General features: G+C 38.2%; 1 protein-coding gene across 4 annotated transcripts in view; it reads right to left on the bottom strand.

Moving 5' to 3' along the window:
• STXBP5 (syntaxin binding protein 5) overlaps positions 1–25,542 on the bottom strand; it is a 207,520-nt gene that overhangs the window by 71,447 nt on the left and 110,531 nt on the right. For all 4 annotated transcript variants that reach the window (XM_049903167.1, XM_049903181.1, XM_049903176.1 and 1 more), the window contains exons 10-16: positions 17,099–17,253; positions 16,232–16,304; positions 14,437–14,584; positions 14,154–14,221; positions 13,853–13,893; positions 12,843–13,063; positions 11,736–11,911 (exon numbers count right to left, since the gene is read on the bottom strand). In XM_049903167.1, the coding sequence (XP_049759124.1) occupies positions 11,736–11,911; positions 12,843–13,063; positions 13,853–13,893; positions 14,154–14,221; positions 14,437–14,584; positions 16,232–16,304; positions 17,099–17,253 (882 nt within the window). The remainder of the gene's footprint in view (positions 1–11,735; positions 11,912–12,842; positions 13,064–13,852; positions 13,894–14,153; positions 14,222–14,436; positions 14,585–16,231; positions 16,305–17,098; positions 17,254–25,542) is intronic.

Here is a 25,542-nt window from a genome sequence, read left to right as displayed (position 1 = left end):
AAGGATGAGGAGAGCAGTGAGGGCAGCGAAGGATGAGGAGGGCAGAGAGGGTAGACAAGGATGAGAAGGGCACGGAGGGATGAGGTAAGGATGAGGAGAGCAGGGAGGGATGAGGTAAGAATGAGAAGGCCAGGGAGGGCAGAGAAGGATGAGGAGAGCAGGCAGGGAAGAGAAGGATAAGAAAGCAGGGAAGTTAGAGAAGGATGAGAGGGGCAGGGAGGGCAGAGCATGAGGAGAGCAGGGAGGGCAGAGAAGGATGAGGAAGGCAGGGAAGGTAGACAAGGATGAGAAGGGCACGGAGGGATGAGGTAAGGATGAGGAGAGCAGGGAGGGATGAGGTAAGAATGACAAAGGCAGGGAGGGCAGAAAAGGATGAGGAGAGCAGGGAGGGCGGAGAAGGATGAGGAGAGCAGGGAGGGCAGTGAAGGATGAGGAGAGCAGGGAGGGCAGAGAAGGATGAGAAGGGCAGGGATGGGTGGCGAGAAGGAATCAAGAGGAAAAAACAAACCAAGTTAGAAAAATCTCCATTAGAAAAGTAGACTTAAAATTTAAAAGTATGGTTTAAGTAAATAAAGAAGCAGGAAATCCACATTTTGTACATTTGGACACAGTGGAAGCTGTACGAAGATATCGGTATAGTGAGAGAGGCCACAGCCAGACATTAGCGAGTTTTCACAGCCTGGCTGCAAAGGTTTGATGTTGGTAGAAAGAACTCTGAGCTCTCAGAAAGCTTGAATTTGAGTCCTGGGTCTGCCACTTATCACTTGTCTTCACATCTAAAAAAAGTGGGGATATTACTACCTAATCACATTATGAGGACATTGTGAGTACCTTGCAAGTGCTTTTAAATGGTCAAATTATGCATAAGTAAAGTATTTTCATGAAAAATTAAAAGCCAAGGAAGGTTTATAAAAATATTTTGGAAAAGATTAATTTGGTGAAGGTATGCAAGATGAAGTGAAATAGAGAGACAGATTAGAAAGTTCCTATGATTCGTCTTATGTAAAACAAAAAGAAAGAAAGCAGATTTGGAAGACATTATTAAAAAAAAAAAAAGCACCATTAAAAAGCTGTAAGTTCTATCAGGGTAGAAACCTTGCAGGTACTTTAAGTGACCTAGCACAGAGGAGGTACTCAATAAATATTTACTGAATGAATGAGTGAATGCATGAGTGAAAGAGCTGGAGGCTGATTAGAGGTAGGGGAGGGGAGGAGAAGAAGACGGGTGACTCTAAGTGCCAAAGAAAATAAACATGTTGGGATAAAGAGCTGGTTTTAGGGAAATACATGGTAAATTTGAGGCAAAGGGTGGGTCTTCGAGTAAAACTATTCAGCAGACAGTTAAATGTATGCCCAAACCTCGCTCACATTGAATAGGTCTGCACTAAACTTATATTGGCTGAACTTGTGACAGGGATCTTAGAAACAGAGAGTGAGGGAGAGGTTTATAAGAGTGTGAGACTTTCCGAGGAAAAAAGCTACTTAGATATAATATTTGTGTCTCAATGCTGGATACTTGTATCAGAAAACTTCAAGTGGATTTGGAAGCAAAAATTAAAAAAAAAAAATGAACAATTTATTTTTGTGTGTGTGGCTGCTTTTATCATACAGATAAGCTGATGGTTCAAGTCTTAAGAGCCAGAGGACAGATGAACGGGAGGCAGCTGCAGGATACAGAGCAAGCAAAAAGCCAGAATGTCTGCTTGTATTTGCATGCAGGCCACCTCCCCAAAGAAACTCCCTTTCAATTGACTGGCTACTCACAGCAGATTCCATCATAGGAGTAATCACATATAAACACTGAGAATTATGGCCCAGCCAAGCTGACACACAATCTTAATCCTCGCAGTCCAACCCTTGTCAACTTGGCACAGGTACACATCTCCTTAAACCATACATAATCTCTGAATAAACACAATTATAAAGTCAGACTTCTGCCTAACATGATACAACCAACACACGTACCACTGAAAACGCACTAGCCCAGTTTACGTCTTATATTTTATAAGTGAAAAAAAACAAAAAATATTTGATGCACACATACAAAGCAGAAATACTCATAACAATTACAGCCCTCATTTCTGCAACTGGTCACGTGGCTGTAACTGGTATTTAGAACTACCTTCTTCCACCACTCATTCTGTATTCCCTTTGCCCTCAGCTGGTCATTGTTCTTTGCCTGGTGCGGTGACCCAAAGCTTCATTCCTGAAGGGTTTGGGTCATTAGTAGTCATGTCAGAATTGGGATGTGGTACTTTTCAATTGAATTTAATCACAGGGTATGGTGGTAGTAAGAGACAACATGAGGGATTTCCTGCATTCCAGACATACTTTTCTTCACCTCCATCAAGTAATATCAATCTGATTTCCCCTTGGTAATCTGGATCAATCATACAAGCCAGTATGGTAATTCCCTTCTTTGCCTGTTGATCCAGAAGCATAAGGAGCCCAAAGTGGCCAAGTGCCATTCTTAGCTTCCAGTTCAGTGGAATCAGTGATGTGTCTCCAGGTGGGAGCATTCTTCTCTTTGGAACTAAGACCTCTAGACCTGCAAAGCGTAAGCTTGTGGGGACAGGAGGCAAAAATCTTGCGAGTGGGTCACTAGGGATAATAGCGAGTGGTGACACTTCCATTTCCACGCTTTGATTCCTGGACCTATGGATCCTGGTTATGGGAGAAACAGCACCATATATTGGATGATGGTTTAGGGAATATACAGCCTCCTGAAGAACACAGCCCCAACCCTACAAGGTACTGCCATGTACCAGGTGCCATAATTTTGTCTTTAAAAGGCCATTCCATCATTTTCTAAAGCCAGCTGCTTCAGGATGATGAGGAACATGTTAAGGCCAGTGAATTCCATGAGCATGGGCCCACTGCCGTACTTCATTTGCTGTGAAGTGAGTCCCTCGATCTGAGGCAATGCTGTGTTGGATACCATGACAGTGGATAAGGCATTCTGTAAGTCCATGGATGGTAGTTTTGGCAAAAGCATTGTGTGCAGGGAAGACAAATCCATATCCAGAGTAAATGTCTATTCCAACAAGGACAAAACACTGCCCTTTCCATGAAGGAAGTGGTCCAGTGTAATCAATTTGCCACCAGGTTGCTGGCTGATCACCTCAAGGAATGGTGCATACTGGGGACTCAGTGTTGGTCTCTGTTGCTGGCAGATTGGACACTCAGAAGTGGCTGTAGCCAAGTCAGCCTTAGTGAGTGGAAGTCCATGTTGCTGAGCCCATGCATAACCTCCATCCCTGCCACCATGGCCACTTTGTTCATGAGCCCATTGGGCAACAACAGGAGTAACTGAGGAAAGAACATGACTGGCTTCCACAGAACGTGTCATCCTATCCGCTTGATTGTTAAAATCATCCTCTGCTGAGGTCACCCTTTGGTGAGCATTCACATGAGACACAAATATCTTCACTTCTTTGGCCCATTCAGAGAGGTCTAGCCATATACCTCTTCCCCATAAATCCTTGTCTTCAATTTTCCAATTATGTTTCTTCCATGTCCCCGACCATCCAGCCAAACCATTGGCCATAGCCCATGAATCACTATACAACTCCACATCTGGCCATTTCTCCTTCCAAGCAAAGTGAACAACCAGGTGCACTGCTGGAAGTTCTGCCCATTGAGAGGATTTCCCTTCACCACTGTCCTTCTGGGAGATCCCAGAAAGGGGCTGTAGTGCTGCTGCTGTCCACTTTCAAGTGGTGCCTGCATATCACGCAGAACCATCTGTAAACCAGGCATGGGTTTTCTCTTTTTCAGTCAATGGATCATAAGGAACTACCCATGAGGCCACAGGTGCAGACTGGGAGATGGCAGGCAATGTGACAGGAGTGGAGACCATGGGCATTTGGGCCACTTCCTCATGCAACTTACTTGTGCCTTCGGGTCCTGCTTGGGTCTGATCTCATATATACCATTTCCATTTAATGATGGAGTGCTGCTGTACATGTCTAATTTTATGACTCTGCGGGTCAGACAACACCCATGATAGGCAGTTCAGGCTGCAAAGTGACTCGGTGTCCCATGGTTAAGCGTTCAGTCTCTGCTAAGGCCCAGTAACAAGCCAAAAGCTGTTTCTCAAAAGGACAGTAGTTATCTGCAGGGGACGGCAGGGCTTTGCTCCAAAATTCTAAGCGTCTGCCTCGTGATTCACCAATAGGGGCCTGCCAAAGACTTCAAACATCATCTCTATCTGCCACTGACACTTCAAGCACCACTGGATCAGCTGGATCATATGGCCCAAGTGGCAGAGTGGCTTGCACAGCAGTGTGAACCTGTTGCAGAGCCTTTTCTTCTTCTGGGCCCCACTAAAAACTAGCAGCTTTTTGAGTCACTTGATAAATATGCCAGAGTAGCACATTCAAATGAGGTATGTGTTGCCTTCAAAATCGAAAGAGGCCTACTAGGCATTGTGCCTCCTTTTTAGTTGTGGGACCACCCAGATGTAATAACTTATTCTTTACTTTAGAAGGAATATCTGAACATGCCCCACACTACCAGAACGCTAAAAATTTCACAGAGGTGGAAAGTGCCTGAATTTTTGTGGGATTAATTTCCCACCCTCTAGCACATGGAAACCCTGATGGCATAGTGGTTAAGTGCTATGGCTGCTAACCAAACGGTTGGCAGTTTGAATAACCAGGGGCTCCTCAGAAACTCTATGTGGCAGTTCTACTCTGTCCTATAAGGTTGCTATGAGTCGGAATCAGCTCAACTGCAACGGGTTTGGTTTTTGGTAGCACACAAATGTTTTACCAATAAGTCCAGAGTCATTGACGCTTCTTCCTTACTAGGTTCAATCAGCATAAGGTCATCAATGTAATGGACCAGTGTGATGTCTTGTGGAAGGGAAAAGTGATCAAGGTCCCTTTGGGCTAAATTATAACCAAACCAAACCAAACCAAACCCACTGCCGTCGAGTCGATTCCGACTCATAGTGACCCTATAGGACAGAGCAGAACTGCCCCATAGAGTTTCGAAGGAGCACCTGGCAGATCTGAACTGCCGACCTTTTTGGTTAGCAGCCATAGCACTTAAACACTACGCCACCAGGGTTTCCAAATTATAACATAAGGCTGGTAAACTGATGTAGCCCTGAGGCAGGCAAGTGAAGGTGTATTGCTAGCCTTGCCAGCTGAAGGCAAAACTGTTTCTGATGGTCCTCTGAAACAGGTATCGCTAAAAAGGCATTAACCAGATTGATAGCTGCACACCAGGTACCAGGAGATGTATTAATTTGCTCAAGCAATGAAATACATCTGGAACAGCAGCTGCAATTGAAGTCACCACCTGGCTAAGTTTTTGATAATCTACTGTCATTCTCCAAGACCTGTCTGTTTTTTGCACAGGCCAAACAGGCAAGTTAAATGGGAATGTGGTGGGAATCACCACCCCTGCATCATTCAAGTCCTTGATGGTGGCAGAAATCTCTGCAATCCCTCCAGGAATGCAGTATTGCTTTCAGTTTACTATTTTCCTAGGTAGGGGCAGTTCTAACGGCTTCCACTTGGCTTTTCCTACCATAATAGCCCTTACTCTATTCGTCAGGAATCCAATGCGGGGGTTCTGCTAGTTGCTGAGTGTATCTATTCCAATGATGGATTCTGGGACTGGGGATATCACTACAGGATGGGTTTGGGGACCCACTGAACCTACTGTGAGACAGATATGAGCCAAGACTCCATTAATAACCCGACCTCTATATGCCCCCACTCTGACTGGTGGGCCACAGTGATGTTTTGGGTCTTCTGGAATTACTGTCAGTTCAGAGCCAGTATCCAGTAATCCCTGAAAAGTCTGATTACTTCTTTTTCCCCAATGAACAGTCACTCTCGTAAAAGGCCGTAGATCCCTCTGGGGAAGGCTGGGAGAAAGATTAACAGTAAAAATTTTTTAGCAGTGTATTGGAGTCCTTTTTCAAGGGGACCCAGCCTCCTCTTTATTCAAGGGGCTGTGGGTCTTTAAACTCACTCAAATCTGAGAACTGATTGAGGGGCCATGACTCTATTCTGGTGATTCGACTTAGACTGCTGTTCACCTGCCCTAGAATTCATCGATTTGTACAGATCAAGTAAATATTTAGTAGATTTCCTATCTATTTCACTCCTAGGGACACCATGACTAAGTGGCCAATGCTATAAGTCCATGTGAGTCAAACTACTCTGATTACTGCTTTGACTCCGCTGTCAATTACTGTAGCCATGCCCACTTTGTCTTTGTTGACTGAGTGAAGCCACTTGTCCCCTACTACCATGAGGTCCAATCAGCCCCACTGTAGTTAGGTGTCTTAATTCAGTTAGGGCAGTTCCCACTGTCAAATCTGATTTACATAAAAGAGCAATCACGGCAGTCTTCAAGGATGCTGGTGCTCCCTTCACAAATTTGTTTCTCACAGTTGTGGTAAATGGTGTGTCCTTTGAGCACTCCATGTGTGGGTCTATGGGTCTAACCTGATAAATTCACTCTAGCATGCCAATTTCCCTAAGCCTCTGGATACCTTCTTCTACAGTATACCAAGGCAGGTCTGGAATTTCAACTTGATTTAGTGTAGGCCACCTCACAATCCATGCTTCAGCAATCCAACCAAATAAACTATTAGACCCTTTCCTAACTTCTCAAGCTGAAACAATGAATGAAGAATCTGTGCTTAGTGGACCCATATCAATAAACTCAGACTGATCCATCTTTATGTTCCATGCACCATTATTCCACACCCTTAATAGCCATTTCCACACATATTTCCCAGGTTTCTTTTTGTACATATTAAAAAATTCAAGTAGTTCTTTTGGAGTGTAGTGTAACTCCTCCTGGGTCACACTTTGGACTTAAACTTTTGGGACTGGCTGAGACTTAAGCCTAGTTATAGGTCTAGAAGCCAGAATCAGTAGTTTTAAGAACATTCAGCATTGTCTTGTAAAGCATCTGCATCAGGCGATACCCCAGGCAATGACTCAGCCAAGGGCTCTTTAGAGGCAGCTGGGCTAGGCATAATCTCATTAGATGGGAGTGGAGGGGCTAATGGTTTTTTTAGGCAGGGTGGTTTAGTAGACAAACATGAAGTAATCTCTTCAGATGGGAGTGGTTCTGCTGGCAGGAGTGATTCAATGGAATTTAGGGGCTCAGTGTCTCCAGTTTCCTGATTATCAGCCCATATGCTCAAAGACAGCGTCCTTGAGCCAGATCTCATTCATAGTGACCCTATGTACAACAAAACAAAACATTGCCCTGTCCTGCACCATCCTCACAATCATTGCCATGTTTGGGCCTGTTGTTGCAGCCACTATGTTGGTCCATCTCATTGAGGGTATTCCTCTTTTTCACTGTCCCTCTATTTTGCCAAGTGTAGTGTCCTTCTCCAGAGACTGGTCCCTCCTGATAACATGTCCAAGGTGGGTGAGGCTAGGTCTTGCCAATCTTGCTTCTGTCTTAGTCATCTAGTGGTGCTGTAACAGGAATAACATGAATGGATGGCTTCAACAAAAAAGTTTATTCTCTCACAGTCCAGTAGGCTAGAGGTCCAAATTCAGGGCATCAGCTCCAGGAGAAGGCTTTCTCTCTGTCAGTTCTGGAGGAAGATCCTTGTCATCAGTCTTCCCTTGGTCTGGGCGCATCTCAGCGCAGAAACCTCAGGTCCAAAGGACACGCTCTGCTCCCGACACTGCTTTCTTGGTGGTATGAGGTCCCCATTCCAAGTTTTAGGATTCCATTTCTTCCTAATCAATGCCCTTATTTTAACTTCAGATACCTCTCGAGGTTGGCAACTGAGCTGGCGTTGTAACTCAGCCACTCTTACAATAAGACTCTGGGTTTGGTTTTTGGCAATTTCAGCTCTGTTACTACAAGAAATAAGGCTTTCTTTCAAAGTGTAAGTGGAAGCCTTAAGGTCATTTATGAGGCACTTGAGGTTTGACTCTGAAGCCCTGTGCACATCTCTTTCTTCTACCAGTTTGTCTAGCGAAAGTAGGACCAACCAACCAGCTTCCTTATACTTCTCATTCTGACAAAACTGTAGAAAGATACCACACATGTGTTCACCCAGAGCCTTGCCTTTCACCAATACCTGTTCTACTGGTGGTGATATTGTGTATAATTGTAGTGCCACCTCAAGCCATGGATTAGCTTCACTGCTGGAAACAGAGTCACTAACATCTTTAACACTAAACAGACTTGAGAACCAATTTAGACAGCTCATCCTTACAATTTTATTTCTCTAGAACCACTCTCAGTACCAAATGTCTTAGACTGCATTCTCTAGAGGAGCAAAACCAGTAAAGTGTATAAATATATAGAGAGAGAGATTTATATCAAGGAAACGGCTCACACGATTGTAGAAGCTGGAATGTCCCAAGTCCGTGAATCAGGATGGAGTCTTCTCTCGACTCATGTAGCCACAGGGGCTGGTGAACCCAAGATTGGGAGGTCGTGAAGAGCAGGGTTCTTGCTCAGAGGCTGTGAAGATCGATGAATCCTGAGATTGGCAGGCAAGACCGCAAGGCTTCTCCTGATTCATGTAGCTGCAGGGGCTGTCGAACCCAAGATTGTCAGGTCAGAGAGCAGGGCTCCTGCTCCCAGGCTGTGAATATTGATGAATCCTAAGATTGGCCGATAAACTGATAGCTCAAGTCCCAAGAGCCAGAGGTCTGATGAACAGGAGGCAGCCGTAGGATCCAGAGCAAGCAAAAAGCCAGAACATCTGCTTATATTCAGATGCAGGCCACACCCTCAAGGAAACTCCATTTCAAGTGACTGGCTGCTCACAGCAGAATCCAGGATGGGAGTGATCAATATAAACACTGAAAATTATGGCCCAGCCAACTTGACACACAATCTTAACCATCTTAACCATCACAACACCTTTGACCTCTATCAGTCAAAAAGGTGATATTTTTAGTTACCACCTGAAATTATTTCATTTCAGAATCCAGATGGGGAAGAACAGTTTCATTACTGAACTGTCTTGTAGACCTCACTAAGGAGTTACAGGTGACCAGATTCTGGCTGAATCTGTTATGCATGTCTTTAAAATTCTAACTGCTTGAGAGTTCCTGCCATTTCATAAAACATATGATGTTTACCCACATGCAATACCAAATATTGCTTCAAAGACAGAACTGTGAGTTAAAACATTAACAGTCTCAAAATAAAATGAATTCATAAAGTTTAATTGAATCATACATCAGGCTAATGTTTCTATAACCATAATAGGACAAAAATTTTTACAAATAACTCAAAACTAGGTAATTTGGCTACACATCACTAGAAAGATGTGTTCAAAGGAAACTATAATGTTATATTTTTTTATTCATATAGTAGTTTTATTAGTGATAATTTTAGTACTACAATTTTGGACTTATTCTTGTTAATATCTAAAATAAACAGTTAATGGAATAATTCCAGGTTAATCTAACAGAAGAGTAGTAGCTTATAATATAGGGAAAAGGTTAAAAAAAATCAACTAGTTGCATTATAAAATGTGAAAATTCAATTAAAAGTATAAGGATTTCAATTTTTAAGAAAAAACTTTTTTCCTAGCTCTTGTCACTGAGTGGCCTATTTTCACAGCATAATCAAACCAAACCAAACCAAATCCATTGCCATCGAGTTGATTCTGACTCATAGTAACCTTAAGGGATAGAGCAGAATTGTCCCATAAGGTTTCCAAGAAGTGGCTGGTAGATTCGAACTGTCAACCTTTGGGTTAGCAGCCGAGCTCTTAACCAAAACAATGTTATATATATTTCTAAAAATCATATTTTGGTGTGGTATAATAATCTCTGCTAAAAATAACCAAGACTTCTTAGAAAGTAGCTGATTCCATGAGTAAGGGGCAGGAAAATCTTACTGACAGAAATCAAGGATGGTTACAAAAGTTCTGAAGTGGTGTTGAGAGGACTCAGAAGCCAGCTTAAAAGGAGGTTCCTTTGACAAATTGTGACTAAATTACATTAAGTTAATCAAATTAAATAAAACAAATTACCTATAAAAAACTAGAAGTCCATAATGATACTCAAAAGAAAAAAAAAAAAACTTTATCATCAAATCTTATTCAGATTATATTAGGTGATATTCTACTAAATAATTACAAAAGATTAATAGCATGTCAAAATATCCAATTATGTATGAAAGGCCTTTCCAACCAATAAAGATGGTCACACCATGATCTTGGGTCAGTGACAGTAGAGAAGCTCATAGTCCCAGAACTAAATAAAATCATTTCAGGTGGTGACTAAAAAGATCACCTTACTTATTGACAAACAGCTGGGGAAAAACATACTTAAAAATCAGAAGAAAGGACACTAAGGGAACTTTTATAAAGTAAGATAGTACTGAGTAAGTAATAAAGGGGAAGAGTGTAGAAGTCCGCACCCGTTTCAGCCTGGCTGAACCTGTGCGAGAACTGCAGAAGGAACTCTGTGCGTCTGCATGTGCGTGAACACGAGACAGAGAGAGAGTGAAGAAAATTAAGACCTTTTTGAGAAATGTAGCTGCTTAACCACAGTGCTTGTATTGTTTAGACCAGTGTTTCTCAACGTTGGCACTACTGGCATTTTGGGCTGGATAATTCTTTGTTGTCCTTTGCCATTGTAGGATATTTAGCAGCATCCCTGGCCTCTAGCCACTAGATGCCAGAAGCACACCTTCTCCCCCTGTTGTGACAACTAAAAATATCCCTAGACATTGTCAAATGTCTCTTGGAGGCCAAAATCATCCCCTCTTGAAAACCATTGGCTTAAAACACACAATCTTAAGCTTATGTAAACATATTTAGAAAAAAGGTGTTTTTAATCAATACTTCCAAAATGAGCGTGACATAAAGCCTTGTCTTTAGAGTGAATGCATTTTTGATTAATTACATGGTCATTCTCCACGGCAGTTGTTGAACTATTGGCCAAGTGAAAAGATTCTAGTAGATCTAAAGCAAAATAGGGCAAAGCCTGGTTCTGCTAACAAATGCAAATTCTCTTACCACCCTCCCTACCTTGAACCTACTACAGCCTGGCTTTACCCGCTACCCCCAGCCCCACGCCATTCTACAGCATCTCTTTGACCTGTTAACTGAAAAATTTCACAATCTCTTTTCAGCCATTATCCTAAGTGACTTCTCTGTAAATGTAATACTTCTAATCGCATTGTCTTCATGAAATTTTTCACTGATTTTAACTCTTCCCTCATTGTACTATAGCTCTGCCTATTTAATAGCCTTAAAAAAGAAAATCTAACCGCTCATAAGAAAAAAGGAAAACACAATATTATACAATCTATTCCTGTATAGAAGCAAGATGCATTTAAATCTGGAATGCTACAATAAAGGAATGTAAATAAAGATAACATGCAAAAGATTACAAAATCATTAAATCTTTAATTTAAAAATTGAATTTTCAGACTGCTAGCAAGCAGTCTGACATAAATTTGATCTACGCATTAAGTTTAGAAGACTAAAAAATATTGAGCTGTGTAGAGAGGACAGATCCACGCTAGTCAACTGGTATGTTTGGAGATCAAACCTTCGTACTTTAAGGATAAAATCATGGAACACAATAATGTATCTCCTGATGCCTCCGTTACACACAGAACAGTGAGTTAGACTAGCCACAGCGAAACACAGGAAGCCATTCCACTCCACCACAGGAAAATGTTGCTGCAGGTTTACTAATTTTTACAATTTACCTAAATTAAAAGATAATATCAAAATGTCTCTGTAATTTTTTATAACTTACTTTAAACAAGGGACATTGTCACGAAGCCCATCAGACGAACTGCTACTGGTAGATGGATGAGACTGAGGAATGGGCTGAGGATTGGCACCTCCCACTGGTGTTGGCAAAGGCGGTGGCTGTTCACCCTCTGGAGATTCTATATCATTTATCTCATATAACAATCGAACTTCAAGCATCTGTTGTAAAAGTAAAACAGTTTACCTATTCCTAATAATTACTGTTCATTTTATGACAGTTTATACACACATACAAAAACTTGGCGGAAGGAACATTTTTACAGGTAAAAATTTAGTAAGATTTCTAAAGGTAAGGAGTTACCAAGCAAAAAATTTGTTTTTGACTTGGTTTTTAAAAGATGTGTATAATGATTTCAAAATTCACGGCTTTATGATTTTAAAATTCATGGCACTCCAGTTAATACCAAATTGGAATCTGCTTGTAATGGACTGAATTTCCCCCAACCTCCCCAAATGTATTGGAGTACTAACCCCTATACCTGTGGATATAATCCCATTTGGAAAGCTTTTTTGTTAGGTTAATGAGACCACATCAATATAGGGTATGTTTTAAACCAATCACTTTTGGGATATAAAAGAGCAAATTAGGCACAGAAGCAAAGCAGCAAAGAGGAGGGAAGATAAGCTGCCAGGCCACATGAAGACTGCCAAGGATGGGAGGAACAAAAACAAAAGAGACGAGGATTTTTCCCTAGAGCCCACAGAGAAAGCCTTCCCCTAGAACCTTACAGATAAATATGAAGGAATTCGGACTTCCAGCTGCCTAAACTGTGGGAAAATAAATTTCTGTTTGTTAAAGCCAACCACTTATGGTATTTATGTAATTAAAAAAAAAAAAAGGTATTTATGTAATAGGAGCACTAAATAAGAAACCGCTCATACTAGCTTTCCTTAAAAGAAAACATAATGTATTTAAGGATTTAAAAATTCAGTAAAATGATAAGTGTACAAAATATGCTATTTATGACAAAGTAAATAGTGATGTGTTTTTAAAATTCTAGACAAAACTGACTACAAATAGTCTTCTAAATAATTCACAAATTTAAAAATGTCAGACATCTAAAACTGAAAATAATTAAGAGACTATTACCGGAATGACTTCTGTAATTACTTCCTGTTTGCTGAATCTATAAATAAGGACATGAGCTGAAACTCCAGCTACGCACAGCATTCTACTTTCTGGACACCAGGAGATGATCTGAATGGCATACGGATCTTCATCAACAATGTCTGTGTTTGGCCTGTCCTCTTTATTTCTCGATTTTTCAAATACTTTAGCTGTCTTTAGTTTATATAATACTTGTAGAGTTACTAGAACAAAGATAATATATGTTAGACATTTTAATACAAAACATTTTAATACATTTAATCAATCATATTATGTAAGGAAAAAAGCCTATATTTATCTGAATCATATTTTCATTTGTAATTCTACATTTCTTTATTATTCTTCTAGATAATGCACATTGGCCCCCCCCCAAAAAATATACTCATCATTGTACTCATTAAAAAAGAAAAAAACAAAAAACACCATAGTGATTAATTTAGATAATCTGAAAAACGTGAGTAAAAGTTTTGGAAAAAAATGTAGAAACACAATAAAACATCCTGAATTAACGGGATTTTCACTGAATGCTTACCATGTATCTGTCGCAAATATTAGCTTTTAAAAACATTTTTTTTTCTTTTTTGCTACTAAGCAACCACTACATGTATTTCATAATGACAACATAAACTTTTGTAACATAAATTTGGAATCAGGCATTTAAATTATTTTAGAAATTTCTGTTGATTTGTAACATATTCTCACTTCTCCTATCTCTGTGTTAGGAAGGGAAAGTTTGAAGACAGCATTTGAATATTTCTGTTGAGAACCATTCTTGATTTGCTGATATTCTTTAATCTACCATATGTTAACGATATGAGTTTATTTCTAATATCAAATAATTTATTTCTAAACTCATATACTTGATAATTAGGAACTCAATTTATAGCTTCCTAAATTTCAAATACTGTGTGGGTTATGCAGTTATTATAAAACAAGATGTATAAAAGCAATGATTGTGTAACATAGAACAAATAACTATTCAAAATACTTACTTGCAGAAGCATCCCAGAACTTAACTGACCCATCAGCATGCCTATGGAAAACAACATGAGTAAGAATGTAATGAAGAACAGAAAAAAAGATGACTTTTTTTTGTTTTTAGAAGTCTGTTATTTACAAAGCAGTCACTAAAATGAGGAAAAGGGTAAAAATTATGGTAAATTGGCAGGTTCTTCACAATAACTTATTAATTATAACATAAAGCAAAGCTCTATTGTCTATTAATGTCATGGAATCTTAGTCAAACATATTTAGCTATTATTGATCTACTTGGTGAAAACAGTTTTTACTTACCCAGTAATAATTATTTCTGGATAACTTTGAGCACCCAATCCCCAATTACCTCCATTGATAGGCCATTCCTTAAAAAATAAATAAAAGAGCATTGTAGAAAGCAACGTCCAAGCATAATGTAAGTCTTTATATGTATATGTAAAACAGTAAACATGTCTTGCTTCGAAAATGAAGTCCTCTATACTTTATTTAGAAAAGGTAATGTCAGCATAATCAAACACTCCTTAGTGATAAATAGAAAACACTAATATATAACATTAAATCTAAAATGTATATTCAATACCTTTTTGCTGTAACCTTGACGTTTCTGTCTAGCTCCAACAGAATAAAGTGCGGGAATAAGGTCCACAGGACAATCAGCAAAATACTCACAACATGTAACAGGGGATTCATGTATACTCAAAGGATAGGGATTTTCAAATATAGGATATCTTTAACAATAGGAGAAAGAAAAAGGAAAATATTTATTAATTTAATGAATTATAACCTATGATTAATACAACAATAATTTTTTTATATACTGACACATTTGGAATGCAAATATATTTAAATAAAGGTTGTTTAATTTAAAGTTAGCATCTTTCGAGGGTCCACATGACAGTTTATCTGAATATATATTTTCATTTTTGGGATAGAATGGTTTTGTCTATAGAATTTTAGAAATCATGTAATCCTACCCTAGAGATTAAACAGCTTTAATTTATGCAATATATATATATATAAAATGAGATCTTTTATAATGAAAGATGCTCAATTAGAATAGTAAATAGAAAGGTTGCAGTTACTACTACATACCGTGTGCCAAACTCTGAACTAAGTACTTTATATATATTTACCTCATTTACTTCTTGTAGCAAACTTACGATACAGGCATTTGTTACTGAAGAACAAAGTCCTAAGCACAGTAATGTGCCAAAGGCATGCCAGCTAAGGACTGGTAGTACCAGAATTTAAATTATTTTCTTAACCATTAAGTCGAAAGGTTCTCAATAACATACATCTCATTCTTACATCAGCAGAGCTAATATAATTTTTCAACCTTTCTTTTTCCCTCAATAAATGTAATGTCTAGTCCAAAGTGTAATCTACAATCTTTGTCTTTTTGTTTTTTTTTTTAATGTAATCTAAAGTAAAATTCTACCTTAAATGTTTCTCAAATATTTCTTTTCTGGCTTTAAAGTCCTTAGGATGAGAAGAGTTACTTAAAAATATCTGGAAAACCAGAAACTGATTATAAAATCTATAAAGTCCTAATTGGCTAATCCACAAAATCTAGATATTATCTACTACTGACAATGATTTAAAAAAGGAAGGAGAGAAATTTCAGAAAAATCCTTTACTGATTATAAACTAAAGCTAACTTTTACCACACATATAAAAAATCAGAAGACAAAAAACAAACAAAAAAGTGCCTTACTAAAATGGAAGGCAAGTTTTTTCGCTTTATAATTCAAGTATTTCCTTAGTGCGATGATTCTACTCTATACATTTAACTGGTACAGTTGCTAAGTCACATGATGATGTGCCTAGTCACAGGTTACTTGGATAGAATTTTCTTTCATTTAAATATATCTCAGTACAGGCCACATGTGAGAAGTCTCACTTATTTGAAAAACTTATTTAATGAAAAAAATAAACAAAAGAAAATCGTATTAAGAATATTCTAGGTCTGTCAGAAATAGTGTTTTCAAATTCCTTTATTTCACAATGGTCTGGTTATTTAAAAAGGGAAAAAACTAAAATTGATTATTACAGGAAGCAGGGAGACCTTATTTGGAGGTAAACCGTAATGGGATCAATTTTAGACATGCCGATTTTGTATGTCCCAGGATCTCCAAGTATTAGGTTGAATCACATGAAATTTTCAAAATTCAACAAGTTTTGACTTAAAAAATGGGAATTCTATATTATTTGACCTAATAAAAAATTTTGCAGACAATGAGAAATGTGGAACTGGAGCACTAAAAAGAGGTCAAGTTTATAGGCATAAATGGAGAATTTTCAAAGGTATGAAATAGCCCATCTTTTTTTTTTTTTTAACCACATACCAATAAGCATCATCAAACTTTCTGCCTTACCCACTTTGTGCAAGGTCTATAAGTACTAAATCCTTTTCTAGAAGAACCACCACAGCATACGGTTCTTGAAAATCTGGAACAGGAAAACAATGCATGAATGGTAGTTTTAAAAATGCCAGAGGAGAGCAAATTAGTTAATAAACATCTCTTGCCTGGTTTTTATTTTACTTTATTTCATTCTCTAATATTTAACATTCTGATCCTCTGATCACATCAAATAATTTAAGGCTAGTATGTTTTACATGAGATAAATCTATGCAATAACCCATTCAAAATTACCTCACTTTTGTAAAGATAAAAAAAAAAAGATGAATAAGAAAAAGTACTTGCCCTAAAGAAGCCCACAATAACCTCCAGGGTATTATTTCCAAGGCAAGACATGGCCAACAAAACCAAAATTTAAATCTGAACACCCTTAAGAACAATTACCATTCTTGGCTCTCACAGGAACCCAACTGGAATATATTTCCTGAATATTTCACACGTGCCTGTTACCAACTATAAAGTTCATTGCATCTTTACACCTTGATGAGCTTGAAATGAAGTAAAAAATACAAACTTAAATTCTTCTTGAAATCATATATGCCAGTATTTTACAGGAATTTAAAACATTTCTTTATATGAATAGCTTTGTTTATCTTTGACAGACTCTTAGTACTAACATGAGATATTAAAGATATAAAGCCTATTCAACAAAGTTAACTTCTAAAATAAAATTACAAGATTAGGAAGGCAGAATCTCTCCCCGCAAAGCATCAGCACAACAGGATACAGAAACTACTTAGGTAACATGTAGGTCTTTGTTCTTAATATTAGGTATCTATTTTTTTTTTTTATAGAGAATAAGTTTTTAAAGATGCAGTTTACCATTTGGGTATGGTGTTTCACACAGCGTTAGAAAATCAACAATTGAGTAGTCCATTTCTAGCACAGCAGTACTTTTCCCATGCATAACTGTTAAGCAAGGTCTTCGTCCTACAGTATCATACGACAAACCTCCTGATAATATAATAAAAGGTTCCCTGAAAATAAAATGCAGAGTAAAATTATACACAGCATAGTAGAGACTATTTAATTGCGGTATCAATTTTTTTTTTTTTTTGCTTATTGAAACAACAAAATCTTAAAACCTAACATTGTTATACATCATATAATTGAATATTTGTATGTGGGATTTTTAATTGCATTTTTGAATATTAAACTACAACAGGAATGAACACTGAGTACATTTGACTCTCCATACCTCCCACCTTGGTCCCTAAATCTTTTTCCTGTATCCGCTATATAAAATCGTCAAAGTTCTCTCTGGTTTTCTGCTGGTAAGTCTCTTGAATGTGCCTCCTTTGCTTCCAATCCTAACCAGGTCTTCTCAACAGAGGCTCCAAGAGAAAATCTTAATGCCCAAAGGCATCCATCTTATGCAATGAGTTAATTTCTCACCTTTGCATCAAGAATTGTACAAGCCATAAATTTCCCTTGAGAGAATTGAGAGAATAGGCAATCAAATAATTTTCTGTAGGGCTGAATTCTCTCCTGGAACCCTGGCTAGTATGTTCTCAAACCAGAGCTCCATAATGGATTTAAATCTCTGTACATGCTATAGCTCCATAGCATCTATCAGCTGCTGTCAGTGTGCTACTTCTAATTAATCCTACAACTCTGTTGTCAATCTAATTTACTTACTCTGTCATTATTAAATCTAAAAGATTTATATGTAGTATGACCTTAAAAACTAGACTCTATATATCTTTCATGTTAGGTCCAAGCATGTTTCTTTTTCTTTGACTTGCCTATTAATGTTTTTTGTAGATGTTTTTATTAGATTAATCATCCCTTTCTTATCGGTTTCTAAGAGTTCTTTGTATACTGAGAAAATTAGCTCTAGGTCTGCCATATGTGTCTTCCCGTTTGACGGGAGCAAAGTTGTTTATGGTAGATCAGAGAGATGATTTAGATTTTTCCTTATATAATTTTCTTAAATCTCTTAATTATAACTTTTAGATAGCTTTTTTTAAGCTTATTCTAGGGCCAGTTTATCTATCTCCTTCCTTACCCATTGCTCATGATGTTACCCCCTTCTTTTCCATTTACCCAATCTTTCAAATCTTGACATGCGGTAAAAGCAGTATGTAATACTATGTAATGACTAAGAGCGCTAGTTCTGAAACTAAATCATCTCCATTTAAATCTTAGCTCTTGGTTTATTTTCTGTTTGATCTTGGACAAGTAGCTTAGACTCTTATTGTCTAGTTTTCACATCTAAAACAATGAAGATATAATGACAGTATCTTCCCCCGGGCATTTGTTAAATTAATGTATGTACAGCACTGAGGAAGAACCCTGGTGATGCAATGATTAAGTACTCAGCTGCTAACCGAAAGGCTGGTTGTTGGAATCTATGAGCCACCCCACAGGCGAAAAGACCTGGTGATCTGCACCCCTAAAAATTTCAGCGTTGGAAAACCTATGCGGCAGTTCTACTTTATCCTATAGGGTCACTATGAGTTGCAATTGACTTGACGGCACACAAAACAACAACAGCTCAGAGGAGGATGTCAGGCCCACAGTAAATGCTTAGCTAGTATTATCTATTATTATTACCATCATCAAATTGTCCTTATCACCCACTATGAAGGTTTCCCTTCTGGTGGTGTGGAGAAAGAAAACATTAAGACTTATAACTTTTGTTTATTTTTATCTAAAATAAGAACAAATTTCACTAAAATTTAATTAAATAGATTGGCAGTAATGTTGTTGTTGTTAGGTGCCATCAAGTCAGTCCTAACTCATTAGCAACCCTATGTACAACAGAACAAAACAATGCCCTGTAATGCATCATCCTCACAATGGTTGTTACGTTTGAGCCCACTGTTGCAGCCACTGTGTCAATCCACCTCATTGAGGGTCTTTCTCTTTTTTGCTGATCCTCTACCAAGCATGATGTTGTTCTCCAGAGATTGGTCCCTCCTGGAAACATGTCCAAAGTACTTGAGATGAAGTCTTGACATCCTAGCTTCCAAGGAGCACTTTGGGTGTATTACTTCCAAGACAGATTTGTTTGTTCTTTTGGCAGCCCACGGTATATTCAATATTCTTCACCAACGCCATAATTCAAAGGCATCAATTCTTCTTCTGTCTTCCTTGTTCACTGTCCAGCTTTCATGCATATGAGGTGACTGAAAATATCATGGCCTGGGCCAGGCACACCTTAGTCCTAAAAGTAACATCTTTGCTTTTTAACACATTAAAGAGATCTTTTGCAGCAGATGTCCCCAGTGCAATACATTGTTTGATTTCCTAACTGCTGCTTCCACGGGCGTTGATTGTGGATCCAAGTAAAATGAAATCCTTGACAATTTCAATCTGTTCTCCATTTATCATCATGTTGATTACTGGCCCAGTTTGAGGATTTCTGTTTTCTTTACGTTGAGGTGTAATCCATATTGAAGGCTATAGTCTTTGATCTTCATCAGTAAGTGCTTCAAGTTCTCTTCCCTTTCAGCAAGCAAGGCTGTGTCATCTGCATATTGCAGACTGTTAATGAGTCTTCACAAATCCCAATGCTACATTCTTCTTCATATAATCCAGCTTCTTAGCTATCAGCTGAGCACACAGGCTGAATAAATATGGTGAAAGGATACAGCATGACGCACACTTGTCTTGATTTTAAACCACATGGTATCCCCTTGCTCTGTTTGAACAACTGCCTCCTGGTCTATGTACAGGTTCCTCATGAGCCCAATTAAATGTTCTGGAAGTCCCATCCTTCACAATGTTATCCATAATTTGTTATGATCCACACAGTCGAATGCCTTTGCATAGTCAATAAAGCACACGTAAACATCTTTCTGGTATTCTCTATTTTCAGCCAGGATCCATCTGATATCAGCAATGATATCCCTTGCTCCACATCTTCTTCTGACTCTGGTTTAAATTTCTGGTACTTCCCTGTCAATGTACCGCCACAACTGCTTTTGAGTAACCTTCAACAAAATTTTACGTGTGTGTGATATTAATGATATTGTTCGATAATTTTTGCATTTGGTTGGATCACCTTTCTTTGGAATGGGCACAAATATGGAGCTCTTCCAATCAGGTAGCGAGGTGGCTGTCTTCCAAATTTCTTGGCATAGACAAGTGAGCACCTCCAATGCTACATCTGGGTTGTTGAAATTTCTCACCTGGTATTTTGTCAATTCCTAGAGCCTTGTTTTTCACCAACGCCTTCAGTGTAGCCGGACTTCTTTCTTCAATACCATTAGTTCTTGATAACATGCTACCTCCCAAAATGGTGAATGTCAACCAATTCTTTTTGGTACAGTGAATCTGTGCATTCCCTCCATCCTTTTTTGATGCTTCCTTCAAAATTGCAACTCAAGTCTTGAATATTTTCTTCAATTCTTTCAGCTTGAGAAATACAGAGTATGTTCTTTCCTTTTGGTTTTATAACTCCAGGACTTTGCACATTTCATTATAATATTTTTCTTTGTCTTTTTGACTTCCCCTTCGAAAACTTCTGTTCAGCTCTTTTACTTCATCCTCTCTTCCATTCACTTTAGCTACTCCACGTTCAAAAGCAAGTTTCAGAGTCTTTTCCAACTTCCAGTTTGGTCTTTTCTTTCTTTCCTGTCTTTTTAATGACTTTTTGGTTCTTCATCTTTCATGTCCTTGATGTTATCCCACAACTCCTCTGGTCTTTGGCCATGAATGTTTAATGCGTCAAATCTACTTTTCAGATGGTCTCCAAATTCAGATGGGATATACTCAAGGTCGTATTTGGGCTCTGAGGAATCGTTTTAATTTTCGTCAGCTTCAACTTAAACTTGCATTATGAGCAATTGATGGTCTGTTCCACAGTTGGTCTCTGGCCTTGTTCTGACAGATGATATTGAGCTTTTCCATCATCTCTTTCCACAGATGTAGTCAATTTGATGCCTGTGTATTCCATCTGGCGAGGTCCACGTGTATAGCCACTATCTATGTTGTTGAAAAAAGGTATTTGCAATGAAGAAGTCATTGGTCTTGCAACATTCTGTCCTGCAATCCCTGGCATTGTTTCTATCACCAAGGTCATATTTTCCAACTACCAAACTTTCTTCTGTGTTTCCAACTTTCACATTCCAGTCATCGGTAATTATCAATGCATCTTGACTGTACACTTGATCAATTTTAGACTGCAGAAGTTGGTAAAAACCTTGAATTTCCTCATCTTTGGCCTCAGTGGCTGGTGTGCAAATTTGAATAATAGCATGGATATTATCCTATCACTGGCAGCATTTAAAATGGCCAATATCCATTTCGGTTAATGCCTAGGATATCAATATTTATGCATTCCACTTCATTTTTAAAGGCTTCCAATTTTCCTAGATGCAAGCTTTGTACATTCCACATTCCAATTATTAATGGATGTTTGCAGCTGTTTCTTCTCATTTTGAGTTTTGTCATGTCAGCAAATAAAAGTTCTGAAAGCCTGACTTCAACTATGTCATTAAGGTTGACTCTACTTTGAGGAAGGAGCTCTTCTCAGTCATATTTTGATTGCTTTCCAACCTGAGGGGTTCAGGTTCCGGCACTATCTCAGACTATGTTCCGCTGCTATTCATAAAATTTTCACTGGTCATATTTTCAGAAGTAGACTGCCAGGTTCTTCTTCCTAGTCTGTCTTACTCTAGAAGCGCCACTGAAACCTGTCTGCCACAGGTAACCCTGCTGGTATTTGAAATACTGATGGCCAAGCTTGCGGTATCACAGCAACACACAAGCTACCACAGTATTACAATCTGAAAGATGCATTGTGGTTGGCAGTAGTATAAAAAGAAAAAAAACAAACCCATTGCCGTTCAGTTGATTCCAACTCATAGCAACCATATAGGGCAGAGTAGAACTGCCCCGTAAGTTTTCCAAGGAGTGGCTGTGGACTTAAACTGCTGAATTTTTGGTTAGCAGCTGTAGCTCTTAACCACTGTGCATCAGGTTCCAGTAGTAGTATAGATATGCAATTTATAAGTAAATATAAATATTAGGGCAAATGACTCAATTTTTTAAATAGTTAAACAGTCTACCTTTTTAAAATACACAAAGTATGGATATATATACTTAAGTGTATAATATTTTCTTATTTAAAACTGCACCCTTATGTATCCGTCTTCCTTCCTTGGTTTATTTTTTTTCATGTAGCATTTATCACTAAGAACTAATTTATCTATTTTGCTTATTGTCATCTCTTTCATCAAATGCAAACTCCACAAGGGCAGGAATTTCTGTCAGCTTTTTAATTGCTGAATCTAAAGCAGTGTCATGAGCAGTGCCTGCTGCATAACTAAAAAAATTTTATAGTAGGTACAAATTAAATATTGTTTAAATGAATGAATGAATACAAATGTGTGCTGCACTAACCATTCTCTATCTTACTATCATTTACATAATTTGCCACTGAACTGATTTAGTAATCTTATTTTACCAGCTAGCTTACAGTAACCAGAGCTTAGAACTTTATCCTGACCAGAACTAAATCCATATACTCACTCTTTCAAACTGTCAGCATACTGTGAGTGTTATAACTGTGGTCAGAAAAACATATTTAATTTTATTCTACTTATGACATATACCAAATAAATACATCAATCTTCTATACCTTGAGATATAACATAAAGCTGAATTCAAAATACCACAAAGAGGGGTACGAAGTAACTAAAACTTGTTAAACTTTTACAGAGTGGAAGGTCTGGACTAAGAATTTTATACGTAGCATTTCGAGAATGGGCTGGTAAGTATGTTCTTACATATAACCAACTTAAAACAACAACAACCAACAACAGTAAAGAACTGACATTATATAACAACCGTAACAGGGAGATGCTGAGTTCCATTACGAAATAAAATGTCCAACAAGCACCCATGGAGATCAAACAGGGTAGGCAAGAAGTTTATAATCTTAAGTAACACTATGGCAATCAGGTAGGTTTGAACTGTTCTTAAAAGGCAGAGAAGTTTTTGCTCAGTAGCGTTGTTAAGTATGGAGCACTGGTGGTGCAGTGGTTAAAAGCGCTTGGCTGCTAACCAAACGGGCGGCGGTTCAAATCCACAAACTCTCTGCAGGAGAAAGATGTGGCAGTCTGCTTCTGCAAAGATTACAGCCGTGGAAACCTTACAGGGCAGCTCTACTCTGTCCTATAGGGTCACTATGAATTGGAATCGACTCAATGGCAGCGGGTAACCTTATAAGTTGCCTGAGCTTCTTTTCTAAACTTACGAAAAAAAACCATTGCCGTCAAGTTGATTTCAACTTATAGCAACCCTACAGGGTTCTAAACTTAGGGAATAAAATATATGGATTAAAAAAGGAGAATCAACTTTAAAGTTATGACAATTGGCCTGCTACTATGATTTTCTTTTTACATAATAATATGAAATCCAGCTGTCCAATCCATCAATAAATGTCTTTATTTTCTTCTTCTATTTTTCCTATTTTATGTGCTACTTCTTTAAAATTGTCTAAGTGACTGATTACTTTACTAGATGAACACCCAACCTATGAACCTCCACAGGTTATATATTTTTTCATTATAATGTCCTAAACTTTGAACTGTAAATATTAGTGAAATTTACTTAAACTAATATTTAACTAGAAGAAATTAGTCATAAATAAAATTATAAAATAAAGTTAAATATTTTAACACTAAAACCCTGTTGCCACTGAGTTGACTCCAACTCATGGCTACCCTGGGTGTGTCAAAGTAGAACTGTTCTCCTTAGGAGTTTCTATTTTTCAGAAATAGATTATCAGGCCATTCTTCCCAGGCATCTCTCAAATCTCCAGTTTTTTGGTTAGTAGCTTAGTGTGTTAATGGTTTGCACTACCCACGGATTTCTTTAACACTGTTGTTGTTAGTTGCAGGTGAGTCAATTCCAATTCATGGTGACCCCATGTATGCAGAGAGTAACTGCTCCATATAGTTTTCTCAAGGCCATGAGATTTTGGAAGGAGATTGCCAGGCCTGTCTTCTGAGGTGCCTTTGGGTGGGTTCGAACCACGAACCTTTCGGCTAGTGGTCAAGTGCTTAACCATTTTCACCATCCAGGGTCTATATTTTTTATGCTAGAAAGTAAAAACTATAAACTTATAAAACTTTCTGTTGGTACCTGGAAACCATTACCAGTTGATACATAAATTATAGAAGTGGGTAATCAATTTTTTTAAAAGTAAAAGATAACTTTTTTGATTTTATAATAAGATCTAGATGCAATGTAATTCTTACTCCCTTATGTTAAGCAGAATTTAAGCAGAATCTCCTTTAATGATACTTGGTATTCACCAAGCTCCTTATCTTTGAATTAGCCATGTTAGAGAGGTGTGAGTTTAGGAGTTTTAGAATTTTGACTGGAATTTTTAAGAGGCTAGACAGTTCAGGGGGTGTATATATTCCCTGTTTCTGATTGACCACCCCATCCTGGCCTTAAGAAAAGGTTTAACTGAAGTTGTGCTTCCATATGAACATTCTTTACTTAAAGGAGCCACCTCTACTCAAAAACCCATTTGGGTAACAAATCTGCTTAACTCAGTTCCATAATAGTATCCATTCATTCTATGAAGTATTTTTTGAGCACCTGTGCCCCTGGGAATAAAACAATGCTCTAGTCTAGACAGACACAACGTGATAAGTGCTATGAAGCCAAGAAAATGAGGCAGGGCGATGGACTGACTCTGAAGGCGTGGCTAGAGAAGTTGCTGTAAGATAAGAGTGGTCCAGGAAGACCCCTGAAGCAAACACAGATGAGCTAGGACAGCATGAAGAGAGGCCGCCATTCAAAGATCCGGGGGTGGCAGAAAAGATGTACATTTCAGATAGTAGGAATAATCATCGCAAAGACCTCATGTCAGAAATGAGCTTGGTGTATCTGAGGAACTAAAGGCCAGTGCGGCTAAACACAGCAAGGTGAAATGTGTGTGTGTGTGTATATATATGAACAAAAAATCAATAGCCGTCGAGTTGATTCCGACTCATAGCAACCCTATAGGACAGAGCAGTGCTGCCCTATATGGTTTCCAAGGAACAGCTGGTGGATTCAAACTGCTGACCTTTTGGTTAGCAACTGAGCTCTTAACCACAGAGACATAATCGTAAATTTTGTAAACATATTCTGTTACCTACTAGGATCTCTAGAATGTCTCTACTTTTTTTCATACCCACAATTACTTTAGTTTTGGTTCTAATCATCTGCAGCTTATATTACTGCAACATTTGTACACGTTGTTGACTGACTTGGATAGATTACTGCTAGCTGCCATTGAGTTGGCCCCTGACTATTGG

This window comes from Elephas maximus, chromosome 1 (genome assembly GCF_024166365.1).
Source record: "Elephas maximus indicus isolate mEleMax1 chromosome 1, mEleMax1 primary haplotype, whole genome shotgun sequence".
Taxonomy (NCBI): Eukaryota; Metazoa; Chordata; class Mammalia; order Proboscidea; family Elephantidae; genus Elephas; species Elephas maximus.
This window is presented reverse-complemented; position numbering and strand designations above follow the sequence as displayed.